The sequence below is a fragment of the Panthera tigris genome, chromosome D4 (assembly GCF_018350195.1).
Source record: "Panthera tigris isolate Pti1 chromosome D4, P.tigris_Pti1_mat1.1, whole genome shotgun sequence".
NCBI lineage: Eukaryota > Metazoa > Chordata > Mammalia > Carnivora > Felidae > Panthera > Panthera tigris.
Window position 1 is genome coordinate 57,268,264 of NC_056672.1, and position 18,809 is coordinate 57,287,072.

The window sequence follows — 18,809 nt, forward strand, 5'->3', positions numbered from 1 at the left end:
TGTAGTCAATTCCTGGATGGTACCTTTGCTTCAAAGAGATATATCAGTGTTTTTAAGATGCTGGCAGAAAAAGGGAGATTGTTGTTTATCTTCATGCTAAAGCTAAGGGATTTGTAGATATTTGGAGGGCTGGCACATGGAAGAGGGATTAAGGTTGCAAAGGAGCAGATTTCAGCTCAGTATCCAAGGAGAAACTTCAAAGGGAACAATCCTCATCAGGAAGCACAGAGTCCCACATCACTCAGGCCATCAAGCACAGGCTGGAGGACCAGGAAGAAGGTGGTAGGGCTATCTGCACTGGAAAGGGAGCACATTGCTAAATAGATCCTAAAGCCCATCGTCAGTAGCGTTGGCGTGATTATTGTGGTTGCTGCTGCTGTAATTACTTGTTTGCATGACTATTTGCATATCTACTTCCCCCGCTAGATTTTGAGCTCTTTCTTTGAGGTCATGGGCTCTGCCTTTCATTGCTGTGTTCCCACCACCTAGGATTATGCCTGCCCCCAAAGCAGGTGCTCAGTAAATGTGTCAGCCTGAACTGAATTTTGATGGCACTTATTCGGTCACAGCTACAATGTTAAGAACCACTGGAGGAGTGTCTCTGAGCTCCCCAGGTAGATGTGCCCCTGCATAATCAAGGAAGGGCCTCGATTGCTGAGAGAACTTGGCAAGATGGATGCCTGGGAAGTTCATGAATATTTTAGATATGGGGCACATAGAATTGAATGCCCAACACCCTCAGTGTTGCCTACAAGTAGGGTTTTTTTTTTAATTGGTTCAGAATAAATCCCAGCTTGGGGAGCTCTCAGAAGTCCGAGGAGAGAGTCAAGCTTTCCAGAAAGAAGAGCTGACAGAGTGGGATGTGGGGCTTTGTGAACAGTCTCGGGGAGAAGCCAGTGCCTCTGGTGCAGGCAGCTGGAGAATGAAGAAAAGAAGGGATATGCAGTCTGAACTCTCCGTCAGTGTGGCCACTGCGTGCAAGGGGCCCATTTGCTGCCCCAAATGTACAAAAGGATCGACAAGATGTTAAGACCATGGCACTGTGGTCTGAGCTAATTCTCTCAAAAGGTGACAGCAGGGCAGAGGAGCCGGTGGCTCTCATTTGCCCCAGGAAGAGGGATGCTCGATTTCCTGGTTTTTTCCTATTGGTTTTAATTTATGTTGTCTTGTCTCCTGCATGCCTTCTTCTTCTTCTTCTTCTTTTTTTTTTTAATGTGTGCCAGATGTTGTATTTGCAAAATTCTTTGTGGGAGTGATTCAGAAGACTGGGGTGACGTTACTTCCCTTCAGCCTGCATTTATATTTGCTTCTGATATTTGGAAGCACCAAAAATCTGGGACCACCTCGATCCAATTTCAGGGAAGATCCAATTTTGGGGGAAGATTTGAAGGTGAGCTACAGCACCTGTAAACAAATGCTTTCCTCTGATTTACTCCTGTGGTCCTGCCCTTTGGGATCCCCTGCCAAAGGGAGGAGGTTTCGGTAGAGGCCCTTCACGGTGAGCCGTGGACTTCAAAACCTGGTCCCCTCCTTCAGGAGGCTGGAAGTAGTGCTTCTTAGCCTCTCAGTAGCCACCTCCAGACGCTGCACATGCCTCGGCTGAAACATAGCCTCAAATGCTGGACTTCTCTGAATCCCTGTTCTTTCCCAGAATCATGACCCTGTGGCTCTTTGTTGTTTTACAACCTCGCTCATGCTTAACACAGTGTTTTATATAGTTGTCTAGGTTTTTTTTTTTAAGTTTATTTATTTATTTTGAGAGAGAGCACGTGTGTGTGAGCTGGAGAGGGGCAGAGAGAGAATCCCAAGCAGGCTCGGCACTGTCAGTGCAGAGCCCGATGAAGGGCTTGATCCTATGAATTAAATTTGAGATCACGACCTGAGCCAAAATCAAGAGTTGGATGCTTAACTGACTGAGTCACCAGGTGCCCTTAGCTTTTTTTTTTTTTTTAATTGTCATATGCAGGAGAGTTAGTCCAAATTATCTCTTCATTCTTACTAGAAGCAGAAGTTAAATACTCTTCTCTACTACGTTTTCCCTAGAATTCTATAAAGATGACCAAATTGTCAGAGCTATTTTCCAGTTGATCAGTGGGGTTGGGATTTTTGCCCTGCTGCCCAGACGCTTTTGGAGTCAGAGCTGAAATTGACTTCAGAGAGTTCCTGCAGGTGACAGAGGAGATGTACGATGGACAGGTTCAATCAGACCTCCCCTGTGGTGGGGTTCATTCTCCTGGGACTCTCAGCCCATCCAAGGCTGGAGAAAACATTCTTTGTGCTCATTCTACTGATGTACCTGGTGATCCTGCTGGGCAATGGGGTCCTCATCCTGGTGACCATCCTTGACTCCCGCCTGCACACGCCCATGTACTTCTTCCTGGGGAACCTCTCCTTCCTGGACATCTGCTACACAACCTCCTCTGTCCCCCTCATTCTCGACAGCTTCCTGACCCCCAGGAAAACCATCTCTTTCTCAGCCTGTTTTGGGCAGATGTTTCTCTCTTTTGCCATGGGAGCTACAGAGTGTGTCCTTCTGGGCATGATGGCATTTGATCGCTATGTGGCCATCTGTAACCCCCTGAGATACTCTATGGTCATGAACAAGGCTATATACATACCCATGGCTGCTGGCTCCTGGGCAGCTGGTATCACCAACTCTGTAGTTCAGACATCCCAGGCTATGAGGCTGCCCTTCTGTGGGGACAAAGTCATCAATCACTTCACCTGTGAGATCCTGGCTGTCCTGAAGTTGGCCTGTGCTGACATTTCTATGAATGTGATCAGCATGGTTGTGGCTAATGTGATCTTCCTGGGGGTCCCAGTTCTGTTCATTTTTGTCTCCTATGTATTCATCATTGCTACCATCCTGAGGATCCCCTCAGCTGAGGGGAAGAAAAAGGCTTTCTCCACCTGCTCTGCCCACCTCACAGTTGTGGTCATCTTCTATGGAACCATCCTCTTCATGTATGGGAAGCCCAAATCCAGGGACCCCCTGGGGGAAGATAAGCAAGATCTTTCAGATAAGCTCACCTCCCTTTTCTATGGGGTGGTGACCCCCATGCTCAACCCCATCATCTACAGCCTAAGGAACAAGGATGTGAAGGCTGCCGTGAAGAACCTGGTACATCAATAATACCTGATTGAGTGACTATCAAAGAATTCCAGACTGCCAGAATGCAAGACCTCCAAACTCCTCATTGTGTTCATGGGAAAATGGTAACCCAAAGTAGAGAAGGGAGTTTTGTAAGGTCCATGTTGTAGACCATGTGACTAAGGCTAAAAAGTAAACTGGTTCTCTATCTACTCACCCACCCACCCATTGTTCCATTGACTAATGGAAGCTTCTATCTATGAACCTAGAAGGAAAGAACCTTCACAGTTCTAGAAATGTTGGCTAGTTTTTGGCTTTGTGCACAACCACAGTGACATGTCAGAGCTGTTTTATGCTAGTGAAATCTTAGATTCTCTGCCACCAGAAGCTGGTGCATATCTGTGAAGCCTCATTGGTGTGTGCAAAATTAAGAGATAGACACAGAATCTGGTTTTAGTAGAACTGGGCTCTTGGAATATGCTGTGAGGCCCTATGTAGAATTGTTCATCACTGTACATGTTTTGATATTATCCTAGAGGCCTGTGTTCAGTAAGAATAACATGAAAAATAAAATTTGTACCATTGGCTGATAGCACCATTGACAAGAATTCACCATAAGTCTTGGCCCCCGTAAAAAAGGGCTCTTACCTTCAGTATGGAACACTCCGAGGAAGCACAGAGAGATGTCTGCACTCCGCTACCCATACCCCAGGTCTAATCACACACTGGTACAGTCCTACATGGCTGGGAGTCAGCAGGTCTCAATCTCTTGTTGCCCACACAAACTATATGACTCACAGCATCAAACACCATGGGGGTGCCCAGACAATAAGGAGGTCCAAAAAATGTTTTGGGGAAAGCAAAGGGTTATAATAATCCTCAGTTGCATGGCTATCATCAGCCATTAGTAAGAGTTGCTCTACATTGGTTATGGCACAGGTATGACGGGCTGTGGAGCTACAGGTTTGGACTCTTTGGGTTGCAGCCCTAACAGCATGGAGGTTGGAGGTCATTTTAGGTGGGAGATCTTCAACTGTACAGAAGACAGAATTCTACTCACCCTGGTTTAAGACTACTGTGGATTTATCCAAAAGTAGGGCCAACCTCAGGCAAAGTTAATCAGGCTCTAGCTCCTTTGCTCTGCGATTCTCTTGACTCTTCACTCTTCCATGTGTCAGCTTTGTTCTCAGGCTGACTCTTCTCATGGTCACAAGATGGCTGCTGTAGTCCTGGACCTGCATTTTCCACATTCATTTATGGGATAGAAACCACTGGTGCCTACAACCCGAGAACGAGTGTCCTGAAGTTTGCTCTGACCCAACCAATGGATGCAAACTGCAAACCAATCACAGTGGCAGGTGAGATAAGATTATGCAGATTATCTTAGACCAGCAGCCCCTGCTCTGAAACAGAACAGTGGGGTCAGTCTAACCTAAGTCTATGGCTGCTACACAAAGGAAAATCTGGAGTTGTTAAGAAAGTGGTAGAGGGGCCATGGACCCTGGAAGAGCAGCTGACAAATGTCCACCATTTTCTGGGCCCTACGTGAGGCTTATTCTGGGAAACCCCTAGGAGGGTAGAATGCCTCTTATTGAATGTTGAAGCAGAATATTCCCAGCCTGGCCAAGTGTATGCTCAATGTCAGACTAAATCTGATTAAAGAAAATGAATACAAGAATATTCCTGTACATCTGAGTTTTTGTCCTAGATTCACATCTGTCCCTGATATGTTTGTGTCATGTCTTAACTCTGCACCTGAGAAGTCCTCCTGATGGTCTGCCCTTTGAGGTGAATCTTACTCCTCCTTGGCTTTGCAATCTTATAATTTTTCTACTTTTAGGTTTCCTTTGCCCCATTTTCTCACCTGTTTGGCCTTGGGTGTAGTTTGGGGCTATCTCAGTCCTTTGTGGGATGATGCCAGGCATATATTGAAAGACCAACAAGCAAACAAAACAACAAATAGGCAAGCAAACAAGTAAACAAACAAAACCCAGATGAACTAATGACAAAACATGACAGTGGGAGGGACAGTGGTCTGGCTGTTGGAGAAGCAGCCCCTCCCAGCTCTTTTCTCTGGGCCTTGCTGTCTCTCTCCCCAGCTGTGCGTTAATTTGGGACTGGATGGCCTTGAGGTCCTTCCAAAGCTGACCTTCCAAGGTAGTGATTTTAACCCCAGGCTACAAGCATGAGACTAGGGATGGTGAAATGCCATTTTGTGAAAGTCACCTTCCAGTATCATGGCCCCTAGGGCATACTTGCCCTGTGCTGCTTCCTCAACCCCTAGTCCCCTGTGTTTATTATATGTGGCACACGACACATACAGGAGATGGTGATTATCAGTATTTCCACATATGTACTTAGATTTCCCTGAACATAAGCCCCTGTGATCAGATCTCAGGTCCTTTGTCATGGACACTCCCAAAGGTACATCTGTGCTATTTGCAATTGCACTTGAAAGAGTCTGCTCTTTCCCAGATTCTGGGTGGTGGCAGAGGTTCCTTTCATGGAGTATTGCATATAAAATACCAACACTGCCTGCAGAGATTAGGACTTCTGGTGGGCTTTCTCACAGGAGAGAGGAAAGAGAACAGCAGTCTCTACTGAACTTCTCTTTGGGGTTGGGGACAGTGAGCGGGGATACTGTGGAACCTCTCTCCTTGGAAATCTGTAAAATGAGGATCCTACTCTCGTTGAATGGACCACAGTCCTACCCTCCTCACCACCAGAGGTGAGCAGGGATGCCAGCAAGTAGAGGAAAGTGGTTGCACCCCAGGAGAGGATGGGCAAGGGGACGCAGGGAGAGTCCGGGGCCCTGTGTTGGTGTCTCTGTTGATCTCTCATTCTCCATGCTGTCCGCCTCTGCATTTTCCTTTGTTTCGTGATCTCTACTTCATCTGACTCACTGCGTTAACAATGTGGTTAGAGCAAGTCTTACTAACAGTTAATAAGAGGGATGGAATTGAGCATTATTATAACCCTTTGTTCCCCCACCCCATTTAAAACATTTTCCTTATAGTCTGGGAACACAATGTTCTGGCTCAGTCAGCCCCAACTCTATAAAAACTTCTGCTCATGAATTCTAGGTGATTTCCCTAATCAACTCAAATACATTCTTAGGGGGAAAAATGAGAAAAAATTTACTGGAGCCTACGCAAGTGAATATTTGTTTGTATAACTAAAAGAGCAAAACTAAACAGATGGAGATGAAAGTTCACTGAAGAGTCAGTGGCTCACAGCTGGTACTGGCTGTAGACTCAGGAACCATTAAGATTCCCAAGGGACCCTCTGAGGCCCAGGGCTGGTTCTGTTTGCTCCCAATTAAGGCTGATGCTTTGTTCCCCTGGGGCTTAACTCCAGGAACCTGAGTATTGTGGAAAGTCCATTAGTATCCCAAATGGAATCATTACAACAGCTGCTGCTAGCACTCCCAAAGAAAATGAGAGAGCAGTTGAAAGAGCAACCGGGTAGGAAGGCTGGAGAGGTGGGCATGGAGGCTGTTCAGGTCAGCACACCCTGGGGCTGAGCCATCCTGCCAGGCCCCTCCAGAGGTGCTGTGAGCCCAGGCCAGGGAGCCTGAGACCTGCCTTCCAATTCTGCTTCCATTCGCCACTGGTGAGTTTCTTTCCCTCTCTGGGCCTCAGTTTCTTTGCCTGTTAAATGCGAGTGTATCCTCCCATCCCTCTCACTAGACAATGCATGAGAAAACACCTAGGGAGAGCCCAGAGGGCTCACAACCTGTCACTCATGGATTACGGGTCCCCTCTGGGTTCCCCCCTCCACAGTTCATGGGCTATGGCTCCCAATTCCCAAGGCGGCTTCGGGCACTATTTGAAGGAGGCTTGGGTGGCTGATGTGTGGCCCTGGCTACCTGTGCCTGCTGCAAACCTGCCATCTGGTGGACATTCCTGCAAGCCTCGGGGATCAGTGCTTCTGGAATCTTAACGTGCTCAAGAGTCACCTAGGGCTGTTGTGAAGATGCAGATTTGGATTCAGTGAGTCTGAGGTGGGACCCAAGACTCTACATCTCTGAAACGTTCCTGGGTGCCTATGCTGCTGCTCTGCGGGCCACACTTTGAGTAGCGGCCCTCGAAGACGTGGGACCGGGACCAAGGGAGTGAAGGAAGAGGCAGGGAAGCAGCTCCCTCATAGAGGTCTCCTGACATGCGCCAAGTCCTTTGGCCTCAGCCACCGACTCTGGTCTCTCCAGTGCCAAGGGCAGCAGTTGCCCTGTGACCTCACTTCTCTTATGGATCTAAGAATTGGTGATATATCAGTTTGTTCAGCTTTTTACTTGTCAACAGAGTGTTGACGGCCAAGCTTCTTACACGTGAGACCAGAAACTAGCCATTCCCCATTTCAAATAGCTCCAAAGTGCAGTCAAGCGCAAACAGATATACAACGTGGTCAAGGGCAGAACAAGAGGCATAAATACAGCAGAGGAAGAAATACCAACTTTTGCAGAAGACACAGTTATTATATTTCTAAAAATTAACCAGAAAGCTATTAGCAGTAATATGAGTTCAGAAAAGGTAAGGAGATAGAAATAGCTTCTCAAAAATCAATTGTATTCCTACATACCATCAATATACAAAAGGGAAAAAAAACAAGAATGTGCTATTTGCAATAGTAACAAATATCAAATGATTGGAAACAAACATAATTCCAAACATGACAGAGTTAAGAAAAAAAAAAATGATGAGTGTTTTGGGAGTACAGAGGAAGACAAGGTGATTGACCAGGAATAACTCTAGGGAGAAGCAAGAGAGAAGAAATACATTAAAAATGACCTTAATTTTGAGGGTGGAAGCTCTCAAATTGTATCAACAGGAGACTCTCTTTAATATGTATACCCTGGGCTCTACCTCCAAATATTTCCATTTCTCTACATGTGGGTAAGGCCAATCGGAAAGCTGGGCTCAGAAATGTAGTTATTTAGTGTTTTTAAGTCCCTCAAAGACTCCACTGAGCTACATAAATTGTTAGCGAAGAACAACTGAACAATACAAAGATGTTTTGAAGGAAACAATGTTAGATTCTTCCTACCAGATTTGAACTTCTTACAAAGTAACAATTACTGAACTATATACCATTGTGCTTTTTTAAAGTTTATTTATTTATTTATTATTTATTTATTTTGAGAGAGAGTGTGTGCACGTGTACCAGTGTGCACATGCGAGATTGAGTGGGGGGAGTAGCAAGAGAGGGAGAGAGAGAATCTCAAGCAGGCTTCACGCTCAGCATGGCGCCCCACACGGGGCTCCATCCCACTACCCTGGGATCATGACCTGAGCCGGTATCAAGAGTTGAACACCTAACCGGTTGAACTTCCCAGGCACCCCAATACCATTGCTTTTTAAAGGTTTATAAAACCAGTGGTGTCTGAGACACCAGAAAGTTCCAACTATAAGAACTAAATACTGGGAATGCAAGCTGGTGCAGCCACTCTGGAAAACAGTATGGAGGTTCCTCAAAAAACTAAAAATAGAACTACCCTACGACCCAGCAGTTGCACTACTAGGCATTTATCCAAGGGATACAGGTGTGCTGTTTCGAAGGGACACATGCACCCCCATGTTTATAGCAGCACTATCGACAATAGCCAAAGTATGGAAAGAGCCCAAATGTCCATTGATGGATGAATGGATAAAGAAGTGGTATATATATATATATATATATATATATACACACACACAGTGAGTATTACTCGGCAATCAAAAAGAATGACGTCTTGCCATTGGCAACTATGTGGATGGAACTGGAGGGTATTATGCTAAGCAAAATTAGTCAGAGACATACAAAAATCATATGACTTCACTCATATGAGAACTTTAAGAGACAAAACAGAGGAACATAAGGGAAAGGAAACAAAAATAATATAAAAACAGGGAGGGGGACAAAACAGAAGAGACTCTTAAATATGGAGAACAAACTGAGGGTTACTGGAGGGGTTTGGGGAGGAGGGATGGGCTAAATGGGTAAGGGGCATTAAGGAATCTACTCTTGAAATCATTGTTGCACTATACGCTAATTTCGACGTAAATTTTAAAAAATAAAATTAAAAAAAAGAATTAAATACATATATTTCAGATCAAAATTCACAGCGTGAAGAAAAAAAAAATCACTCTTTAGTAGTGGGCAGCAACAACATTCAACTGGATGAAGGTTTGCCTCCGATCCACACATCACACCATTTGTTGGATCCTGATGCATTCGAATTAAACATCAAATACCATTGTGATTACAAAAATCTAAAAAAGAACAGAATAGCATATTTATTCCAGCTGTGGAAAGGACTGTGATTCATTATTTTGGAAGAGAGAAGGTATCAGAATGAAAATAGACAAGTTCAAACATACATCGTGCAAAACTCCTGAATAATATAGACTGATCAAGCAAGTATCAAACTACAACCAAATGGAAGTTTGTCAGACTCTACAAGTATTTCTTTAAAATATTTATATTCCAAATAACTTTTAATAGGTAGTAAGACAGTGGACACATGCAAACTTGAGACGTTTTGACTTTTTTTACACACTGGGCCCCCCTATCATGTTAGCATGGGTGCCATTGAGTTGATTTCCTTTTGTATAGACAGAATATGTCTTTTCCTGTCTTCTCTGTGTGTTTATTGTATCTTCTTTAAATGTGTCCTTGATTAGAAAAAGTGTAGTTCTGCACTGATCTTTTCTTTAATCTGGGTTGATGCACATCCGCTCATGTATATATAATTGTACCAGAGAGTACACATTAAGAACTGTTCTCAATTAAGTGCCGGGCAAGGCTCAGAATCATCTGCTCCTTGCGTGTTCTCATCATGGTGTCCTAGCTGAACGCACAATAACAAATGAACACGCAACTTGTTACACAGTAATAACATCACATCATAAATAGTTTGGGGATGAACCATAAATGTGAGGTGCTATTTTTCTGACCACATTTCTTTTCATTTTTAATATAATTTATTGTCAAGTTAACTAACATACAGTGTATACACTGCACTCTTGGCTTGAAGGAGTAGATTCCCATGATTCGTCACTTACATACAACACCCAGTGCTCATCCCAACAAGTGCCCTCCTCAATGCCCATCACCCATTTTCCCCTCTTTCCCATAACCCCCGCCCCATCAACCCTCAGTTTGTTCTCTGTATTTAAGATTCTCTTAGGGTTTGCCTCCCTCTCTGTTTGAAACTATTTTTTACCCTTCCCTTCCCCCATGTCTGGCCACATTTCTGATAAGGAATTGAACAGATATCCAACCTTATTGGTGAACCACTATTTTTTTCTGAATTTTAATGTCAAACTAGCATTTTTAAAATTAATAAACTTTGTCTTTTAGAGCAGTTTCAGGTTCACAGCAAAACTGAACAGAAAGTACAGAGTTCCCATATCCCCCATCGGCCCCCCCCCCATTAGCAACATCTCCCACCAGAGCGATTATCTTTGTTACAACCGATGAACCTACATGGACAATCAGCACCCAGAGTTATAATTTACATTAGGATTCATTCTTGGTGTTGTACAGTCTGTGGGGTTGGACAAATGTATAATGGCATGTGTTCAGCACTATAGTTTTGTACAAAATAGCTTCACTGCCCTGCAAATCCTCTGTGCTCTGCCTCTTCATCTCTCTCCCTCCCCTCTAATCCCTAGAAATCCCTAATCTTTTGTTTTTTAATGTTTATCTTTGATAGAAAGAGAGAGTGGGGGAGGGTCAGAGAGAGAGGGAGACAGTGGTTCTGAAACAAGCTCTGTGGTGACAGCAGAGAGCCCAATGTGGGGCGAGACCATGTGAGGTCATGACCATAGCCAAAGTCGAAGGCTTAACAGACTGAGCCACCCAGGCGCCTGAATCTTTTTACCGTCTCCATAATTTTGCCTTTTCCAGAATGTTATATAGTTGGAACCATGCAGTATATAACTTTTTCAGATTGGCTTATTTCACTTAATAATATGCTTTTAAATTTCCTCCATGTCTTTTCATAGCTTGATAGCTCATTTCTTTGTAGTGCTGAATAGTATTCCACAGTCTGGATGGACCACAGTTTATTTATCCATTCTTCTACTGAAGGGTATCTTGGTTGCTTCCACGTTTTTGACAACTATGAATAAAGTGGCTCTAAACAGCCATGTGCAGATTTAAGTGTGCACATAAATTTTCACGAATCAATACTGAAACAAAAAAATTTTCAAGGAACCAACCTAATGTAAATACAGAGTACTTTGAGATTGCAAGGCGAGCTATTTCAAAAACCATGATCCTTTGCAAACTACTCATCTGCATGAATGAGAATTTTCTCCACAGCAAACAACCAAAACAAAACATAAATTGGAGGCTGAAACTGGTACGAAGGCACTTATCGTCCATAATTCCAGATTTCAGGTTTTTTGTGTTCATCATAATCTCATTATCTTTGAATTTTCGTACATTATCTTTGAACCAAGCAATTGTTACAAATTTAAACTGATAAAAGAAATGTAACAATAAAACAGCACTTTTTTTTTTTTCTATTTTACATAGCGGGACTCTATAAGATTTTGTTGGAAAAAGATTCCAGTGCTGAAAAATAAAAATAATATTTCTTAACTTTGGAAATTACTGAAATAAGCTAGAAAATAAAAATAATATTTCTAAGTTTGGAAATTACTGAAATAAACAGACAAGGTGAGTGGGGAATGGGGACAATTTCATGCTCACAGTCTCCTATCTTTAGAGGATGTATCGGAGCCTGGCACGTATTTTATGAGACACAGATTGAGGGTCACAATGCTGAATTTTATAGTGTTGGTGTTGGATGCCCTGGGGTAGGGCTTCTCTTCCTCCTGTGACATCTCAAGATAGGGACCAATGGAGATGTCAGATACACAGATTCTCCTTTAAGGCACAGGCGTCTCCTTTGATCTCTAAAGCCATATTCCCAGTTACTAAATTAGCAGTGAACATGGCAACAGAAAATGTTTTCTCTGACTGAAAAGTTGCTTGTAAGCAACAACTTCTAAAAGGGCTGATGGACAGGTAGCTGTCTCTCCAAGTCCCCTTTCTGCTAAGTGACTAAAACTTAATCTTAGTCAATTCGGTGGGATCTCGGCTCAGTCAAGGCTTCTCAACACCCTTCCTAGTTTTCAGAAGCATGTATAGAGCCGAACCCACCAGCTGGGACTGGGAAAGAAGGCAGGACATCTGGTCCTCAGTTGTCATCATCCGTTCCTGCTGACACCTGCACTCCCATCTGGCATCCAATTATATAGATCACTCAAAACAACAGCCACAGCCTTTCGGCTCCGATCTTGAGGCCTCTTCAGGCTCTCGGTGTGCTCTCCACTCCTGCTTGCTCCTCTCAGAGGGCACAGAAAACATTCAGCCACTCTTCTGTGGCACTCTAACTGGAGAGCAGGGAACAAGACATACTTGCCTCCGTTTCCCGTCCACATTCCCATGATGCAGCGTGCAGGGGAATTCAGTGAAGTGTGCCATTTCCCTGAGCTCCATGGGAAGTGAGGAGTGAGGCTTGGATCCTCTCTTATCCCATATTCTCAAGCCTTTCTGGGGCTTTAGGTCCCACCCCAGTGCATCTCTCCCCACCCCCTCAGAGTGAGTTGTTGGGGGCTGATAGGGGTGGGGGGAGTCGGGACTGTGTCTATCAGAATATTCTTCCAAGTCTGTGTTCATATAAATATTTTATGCCCTCAGCCTTTGGGGCCAGGTTCTAACATCTCAAAAGCTTTTACTCTAATGACCACTGTCTCTGCCTGGAATTTCAAAGGTCTATTTTTAAAACCAAAAAGTTAGGAATTGTCCTGTCTACTTTTCTACTCTAATAATCATCTCTGATGAGGTGAATGCCTTACCCGCATGTTTTAGTTCTAGAGAAGGCATTACCAGAAATAAAAATATGTTAATATTTTTAAAATTGGTGCACTATATACGTATAAAGCCAGATATCATCAAGTCTTAAAGAATGCAAAACAGACCTCTTCCTTATCAAGATAGATCAGTTCATGGTTGTAAAATGTATTTAGGTTAAACAAACCCAGAAAAATTATTTTCATTAAGGAGTAACTTCAGAAATTTACTGGGCATAAATTCCTAAAAACAAAGTATGGGATCCTAGCTAATTAAAACCAACAGAACCTGCCCTGTTCTTTGTTTTTTGTCTGTTTTTTTAAACCTGTTGTGTTCTTAATTAAAAAGTTTCTTTCCTCCAGATACCAGAGAAAATTTTGGATCTAAAATTTGAAAGAAGAGCATCAGAAATGCTTAATATGTAAGTAAATATAAAAGACATTGTTTCTTATTTTAAAATCTCATGTTTATGTAACCGGCTATTTATTTATTTATTTTTTTTGGGGGGGGGGGACAGAGAGAGACAGAGCATGAACGGGGGAGGGGCAGAGAGAGAGAGAGACACAGAATCGGAAACAGGCTCCAGGCTCCGAGCCATCAGCCCAGAGCCTGACGCGGGGCTCGAACTCAGGGACCGTGAGATCGTGACCTGGTTGAAGTCGGACGCTTAACCGACTGCGCCACCCAGGCGCCCCGTAACCGGCTATTTAAAGCAAAATAGGGGTGTCTGGATGGCTCAGTCGGTTGAGCATCTGACTCTTGATTTCGGCTCAGGTCCTGATCTCGAGGTTCGGTTCGTGGGTTCAAGCCCTGCATTGGGCTTCATGCTGACAGTGTAGAGCCTGTTTGGAATTCTCTCTCTCTCCTTCTCTCTGCTGCTTCCCTGACTGTTCTTTCTCTCTCTCTCTCTCTCTCTCTCAAAATAAATAAATAAATAAAACTTTTTAAAAAGGCAAAAATAATAACAGCGTGTGGAAACAAAATGTATGACAACTTTAGCACAAAAGATAAGGGGGAAATGGAATCATATTGCTGTCATGTTCATACATTTTACGTGAAGTGATAATTATTATTTGAAGATAGACTGTAATAAGGGCGTCTGGGCAGCTCAGTCATTTAAGTGTTTGACTTTGGCTTAGGTCATGATCTCGTGGTTCGTGAGTTCAAGCCCTGCATCCAGCTCTGTGCTGACAGCTCAGAGCCTGGAACCTGCTTATGATTCTGTGTCTCCCTCTCTCTCTGCCCCTCCCACGCTTGTGCTCTGTATAGGATATAGTGGCCAGTCAGCTATCTTTTGGTGTGGGAGGACCTCAGCTTTGCTGCCATATCTCATGGGTACTACCTGGAAATAAAGTCATTTCTGATTCTATAGCTAAGAGATCTCCAAGTATTCAAGCCTTCTTTTTGAGCATAGACTCCAGGTATCACCTCTGTGAGTCAACAGAGGTGCGCCCAACCACTCCTATTCTTGGGAGACTTAGGATCTTTGAACGGCAACTGACTAGTTCTTTATCCTTTTCCCCCTTCTTCAGCCTCTCCTTCAGAGTCAATGATTTCTGATAGGACGAGTAGATGGTCTTTCCTTTAGGAAGTGCTATGGGTTGAACTGTGTGTCCCTGCCTCCCCTCAAATTTGTATGTTGCAGTCCTAACCCCTAGTACCTCAAAATGTGATCTTATTTAGAAATAGGGATTATTGCAGATGTTATTAGCTAAGATGAGGTCATACTGGAGTGGGGTGGGCCCCTAAATCAATACGACTGCTTTCCTTATAAAAAGGATAAATTTGGACACACACCCAAGGAAAATTCCATGTGAAGATGAAGGCAGAGATGAAGGTGATGCGTCTGTTAGCCTAGGAGTGCCAAAGACTGCCAGTAACATAGCAGAAGCTAGGAGAGAAGCATGAGTCAGATTCTCCCTCACAGCTCCCAAAAGGAACCAACTCTGCCAACACTTTGATCTCAGACTTCTAGCCTCAAGAACTCTGAGACAATAAATTTCTGTTGCTTAAGCCACCCAGTTCATAGTACTCTGTTATGGCAGCCTAGGACTCTAATACAGGGACCCAGGGGTCTAATGACCCATCTGCATGGCTTATGACAGTCTACCTATTGAATTATCTTGGGAGTGGTGTCTATTACCTAAATGACTCCATCTTCCCATATGGAAACCTCCTTACAGGTCTTTCTATTACATTTTTTGAGGCGCACAGAACTACGGAGATCAATTGTCCCGTTTTGCCTGGGACTAAGGAGGTTCCTGGGATATGAGACTTTCAGTTTTAAAATCAGGACAGTCCCAAGCAAAGCAAGATGTGTTGCTCACCTTATACAGAGCCCACTACCTGCTCAGGTCCTTCCAGGGCACAGCTGGGCCTAGAGCAACCATCTCAGTTCCCTCAGCTGAGAGGGTTACCACAGGAACTGGGGAATTGTGTGCAGAGGAGGTAGGTGTTGTGACAGAGCCGTGAAAGCACCTCAAAGGTCTTGAACTAAAGGTAAGAGGTTCTGAAAGCATGGTGGCAGAAGTGCAGGGAAGGTGTGGAGATGCAGCTGGAAAAGGTGATTGGGTCCAATTACTAAGACCCTCTGACACCATGTTAAATAACTGTACATCATTCTATCCTGTAAGAAAGACATGGCCTCTCAGGGTTTGAAGCCAGGGAGTTGTCATCAGAACAAATGTTTTAGAAAGATTATCATGATTTATTTATATTTTCCCTTTGCAAACTTAGAGAGAGTAGATATAAAGGGACTTAAAACACGTATAAACTAATTTCAATATATAGGTTTTGTTTGGAGCTTGAAAAACTGTAAAAGGAAATGATAAGACAACAGGGGAATCTAAATACTTACTGGATATTTGATAATATTAAGGAATTTTACATTCATACCTGTGGTTATGCTTTTTTTAAAAAAAGGGGGGGGAGGGAGAACAGAAGGTATTATTTCAGTAACAGAGACAGGGGAAAAGGTGAGGGAAAGAAAGAGAAAGAGAGGCACTTTGAAAACCAGTGGACCCTCTCAAACATTCCCCAAAATAGCTGTGGGGGTAAGGGGTGGAGTGGGGACCCACCTCCAAATTATATCTCAAACGAAATCTAAACTCAACCTGAGATTCAAGGCTCTCCGTATATAGATACACAAGCATTCCAACCCTCACCTTTTCCTAATAGGAATTGGTACTTAAACTGCACATCAAAGACATATAGGGGCTACATGTGCTACATGAGCTTTGGTGGCGAATCTGTCCCTCGGTCCCCTGTTAGGGGACCATGTCTTGGTCAGTGCCCCTCAGATTTTAAGGGAGGTCGGGTTGACCCGGGTGCCTTCTTTGGATGTGAGGCAGAAAGGATATTAAGAAGCTCATTCAGGGTAAAGAGAAGTGAAAGGGAGAGGTCCCTTTGGTTCAGGCTTGGACTTGCAAGTCTTGGAAAGGTCTGTCTCCTTTCTGAGCCTCAGTGACCCCCAGCCGCAAAGTTCGGGTGGTGTTAGAGGCGTTGTAAGAGCCCTTCCAGCTCTGACATCGTCTGATTGGGGAACGCTGGCTGCGGGACTCCGCTACACAAGCCGTCACACAGCTGTGTCCTAACAAAGAGCTGGGGTCTCGGGAATGTTCCCGCCCCCAGCAGGTTTTGGAACCTCCCAGAGGCCGAGGGGCGGGGCCTGAGCGAGCCGCAGCCAATCACTAAAGGTCCAGGGCGCCGGGGCGGGGCCTCCGCGAGCAGCCGCGGCGGCCAGGCTGGGTCCGAGCATCCCGTGGCTCCGGACCCCCTGGCCCGGACATGGCGGTCGTCCCGGCCTCCCGGCGAGGCGCGCTGCTGCTTCTCCTGGCCGTGGCGGAGGTCGCGGAGGTGGCAGGGGGCCTGGCCCCGGGCAGTGCGGGTGAGTAACTGCTGGAGCAACGGTTCGGGGCGGTCCGGGGTGGCCGCCCAGCTCTCCAAGATGGCGCGGAGCAGGGGGCGGGGGTGCGCGCGACCCCCAGACCTGGACCTAGTGCGGTGACCCAGGGTCCGGAGGTCCCAGTGGGCGGGAGGGGGCGTCGAGACGGGACGAGCGAGGAGCCCTCCCCACTCCCGCTCTGTCCGCCGCGGTCATCTGCTGCCCTGGGAACAGTGACCCGGGTTCGAGGCCTTGCTCTGTCACCCACAGGGCAGGGGGCCCCCGTCTCGGCCCTCAACCCCACACCAGGCTCAGGTCTGTGTCAGAAGAGGGTGAAATGCCTTCGCCCGGAACGGTGGCGAGGGTTGGATGGGATTTCCGAGGTGCAGGCGCCTTACCGCCGCCCTGGCCAGTTGTAACTTGACCCTCGGTTCAGTAGGGCAGACCTCGGGCGGCGAGCGTTGATGGGGCCCACAGCCTGCCAGGTTCAAGTCTCTGAAGAGAATCGGCCCAAGCCTGCTAAATCCACTTCTGCTGCCACCCGCGGTGGTGCACTGTGTGTCCAAGGCAGCGCTGGGCTCTGGCGGGAGACAGACTAAAAATCAGTAAACTCTGCTTTTGGGGGGGGGGGGGGCGGCTAGCAGGCTTAAGGAGAGCTGTGTTCTTGCTCTTGAGGAATTAAACCAAGAATGGATAAGAAATTGTTCAGTGCTGGTAGAGTATCTCCCACGTGCCGGGCTTTAGGAGTTGATGCCAACTCCTGCCCTCTGCGAGCTCTCTGGCCAGGAGGTGGGGTACCGCCGGACACAAGCTGCTGGAATTCAAGGCCAGAGTGTCCAGAGGAGATGGAAGGCTGTGGGTGCACAGAGGGAGAGAGATGACATCCATCGAGGGTAGGAGGAAAATTGAGAGATCCTCCAACTGCGCACACATTGAAAGATGGCTGGGATTTATACATGCAGAGTGGTGGGGATGTACATTGCCTACAGGCAGAGACACGTAGAAAGAGCAAAATCAATCCCAACAAGGTTTTAAGGCAGTTTACAATGTTAAAAGTTTTTTTTTTTTGTTTTTGTTTTAAGAAAATAAAGTATTTAAAGGTGGGCGAAAATTGTGTCAGGAACTTGGGATTAGATAGTTAATTGTAATGGGGTTCTAAATTTAGCTGTCAGTTAGAAATCAAAGGAGAGGAAGAGAGAAAATAGGAATATGCTGTGTATTCTTGGCTAAGTCAGCTTACCTTTCTGGGCCCCATTTTTTCTCATTAAGTTGATCTAAAGCATTTCAAAGTTATGGCCCATAGAATACTAGTTGTCCATTCTCATCCCACAACCAGTTGATTCTGTGGGAAATATTAGAGTGGAGTAATTAAGAATATCTGAACAAGTTACTTAGCCTTAATCTTTCTGTGTGTTAATATCCACAGTTACTATATATGGTACCTTTTGGATTTTATTGTGAGAATTAATTGAAGTAATACATGTATAGAATTTAGAATAGCGTATAGTAAGCACTGAAATGTTACCTATTACATATGTTTGGGAAACACTGCACATTGTACCCTTCTCTTATAAATTCACAAAACATGTTAGAGTCACGATAAAGGGTCCAAGGATGCTATAGTAAAGAAACTTGTTTGCTGAGGGAATGGGAAAAAGACTGCTAATAGGTATGAAGTTTCTTTTAACAAAAATGAAAATGTTCTGAAATTAAGTAGTAGTGATGGTTGCACAACTCCATGAATATACTAAAAACAACTGAATTGTACACTTTACTTTTTTAAGTTTGCTTATTTATTTAAATTTTTTAAATGTTTATTTATTTTTGACAGAGATAGAGAGAGCATGAGTGCGGGAAGGGCAGGGAGAGAGGGAGACACAGCATCTGAAGCAGGCTCTAGGCTCTGAGCTGTCAGCACACAGCCCGACCCAGGGCTCGAACTCACAGACCACGAGATCATGACCTGAGCTGAAGTCGGACGCTCAACCGACT

At 44.9% G+C, this 18,809-nt stretch overlaps 2 protein-coding genes across 2 annotated transcripts in view; both read left to right on the top strand.

Moving 5' to 3' along the window:
• Positions 1-2,182: 2,182 nt before the first annotated feature.
• LOC102970963 (olfactory receptor 13C7-like) lies at positions 2,183-3,133 on the top strand. Its single transcript, XM_015535049.2, has one exon. The coding sequence runs from the start codon at positions 2,189-2,191 to the stop codon at positions 3,131-3,133; it is 945 nt and encodes a 314-aa protein (XP_015390535.2). The 5' UTR covers positions 2,183-2,188.
• A 13,566-nt stretch (positions 3,134-16,699) lies between these two features.
• RECK (reversion inducing cysteine rich protein with kazal motifs) overlaps positions 16,700-18,809 on the top strand; it is an 80,141-nt gene continuing 78,031 nt past the window's right edge. Inside the window, exon 1 of the mRNA XM_042964733.1 lies at positions 16,700-16,820. Coding sequence (XP_042820667.1) covers positions 16,721-16,820 — 100 coding nt within the window. The 5' untranslated portion in view covers positions 16,700-16,720. The remainder of the gene's footprint in view (positions 16,821-18,809) is intronic.